General features: G+C 42.2%; 1 protein-coding gene across 1 annotated transcript in view; it reads right to left on the reverse strand.

The window, feature by feature from the left end:
* The window catches only part of sucla2 (succinate-CoA ligase ADP-forming subunit beta), a 31,341-nt gene that overhangs the window by 4,966 nt on the left and 24,692 nt on the right, over positions 1–1,683 (reverse strand). The window contains exon 10 of the mRNA XM_020621565.1: positions 787–875. Coding sequence (XP_020477221.1) covers positions 787–875 — 89 coding nt within the window. The remainder of the gene's footprint in view (positions 1–786; positions 876–1,683) is intronic.

A 1,683-nucleotide genomic window follows, 5' to 3' on the forward strand; every position in this document is an offset into this window, starting at 1 on the left:
TTTAACCTTTCAGAACAGACTACAGATCACAGGGACCTGTGAGACACTGCTTGTGTGAACTGAAGGACATGTTCTATCTCTGTTTTAGTACTTTGTGTGTTGTTATGTGTTCAACCAGATGGCACCCCAGACTTAAAGGAGCAGCCATAAACCACTCCAGCCATATACTGTGGAGATAGACAGATAACAGATTGTGCAGTGTCTTAGGGGTCATCAGGGCAAAAAAACCTTTCAAGTTCACTTTCCCTCTGCAAAATTTTTTTACAACCTGATTAACGCCTGGAATGCGTCTTTAGGGAGTTCCCTTTGTCATATATATTGTGATGTTTAGACTAGCTTATTCAGACAACTCTGTATGCCTATACTGACTTGTCTCCTTGCTGCAAGTAAACCAATCTCTTATTGAAAGATTCCAGTGACTTCATGGCTTCTTTGGAAATTCTTTTAATAACTGAACAGTTTTTATATTACTGGTGTTACTTTAAAGGAAAAGTTATTTGCTTTCTTACTGAGACTTAGATGAGAAGAACAGGGCTCGTCTTGTGTTTGTCTGTTCAATAGGAACCTGCAGCTGGTTAACGTAGCTTAGCATAAAGACTGTTTTTACAGGTTGCTACTTAGTGATTTAAAGCCACAGGGACACGTCGCCTCAGACACACTCTTAAAGTCTTAAAAGGGAGGTACACGGTTGTTTAGATCAAAGTTTCAATGGTTAAATTCATTCAGAAAGGTACGACATGATGAAGAGGTGTGTGTGTGTGTGTGTGTGTGTGTGTGTGTGTGTGCCATTTTGGCAGCTTCATCCAGATCGTCACAAGCCAGGATTTTCAGTGGACTGGCAGCGATCAGAGCTTTGGCGTCATCCACTCTCGTCCCTAAAACCAAACAAACAAACAGGAAAAAAACAAGATTCAAGATTTTATATAGCATTTATCAGCACTGGTCTTTTTATTTCCCACCTGCACCAAATACATCTAAAACATCGAGCCCAACCATGCAGCTGCACCCCTGTCCAAGTGGCTTTCTCCTGTTTCTGCCTGTAACACAGGCAGCACCTGACACAAGCCTGACGTCTGATGCTGATGAAGGAGCTCTTTCACTTTTAGTCCAGGTACTTGTGGCTGCTTGCGTACGACTGCTGAGGAGCTTGGGCCAGCCTCGACCAATACTTAGCCGTCCACAGCTTCCACTCTTGAAAAAGCACTTCTACACTTTAAATGACCATATCACTCTGTAGAAAACTGCCCTGGTAGCTGCAGCCCTTTGAAGTGTGTGGGGAAAAACAGACCAACAGCAAACAGGAGCAGAAAACTGTCACCCAGAGGAAAACTCAGGGACACCAGATCTGTTCAGCTCCAAATCCATGCATGCACCATTTCTGTGCTTGCACTAGGGCTGGGCGATTCTTTCGATTTTTTTCAATTTATTCGAATTTACGTTTTAAGGCGATTTTTTTTCTTAAATCGAGGTATCGCGATTTTTAATTATAATAAAAAATAGATACATTGTCATTGCACCAATGGCAGAATAATTAAAAGGCAATATTGTCCGACCACATGATGGCGCGCCTAATTAACCGCTTACGTGTGAGAGCACTCTATGAAGGAACGTAATAGGCTATAGAAAAACATCATGGAGACGGGTGGCTCTTCACATCAAGATGACCTTGTGCCAAAAAAAGGT

This window comes from Monopterus albus, unplaced genomic scaffold, assembly GCF_001952655.1.
Source record: "Monopterus albus unplaced genomic scaffold, M_albus_1.0 scaffold261.1, whole genome shotgun sequence".
NCBI classification, from domain to species: Eukaryota; Metazoa; Chordata; class Actinopteri; order Synbranchiformes; family Synbranchidae; genus Monopterus; species Monopterus albus.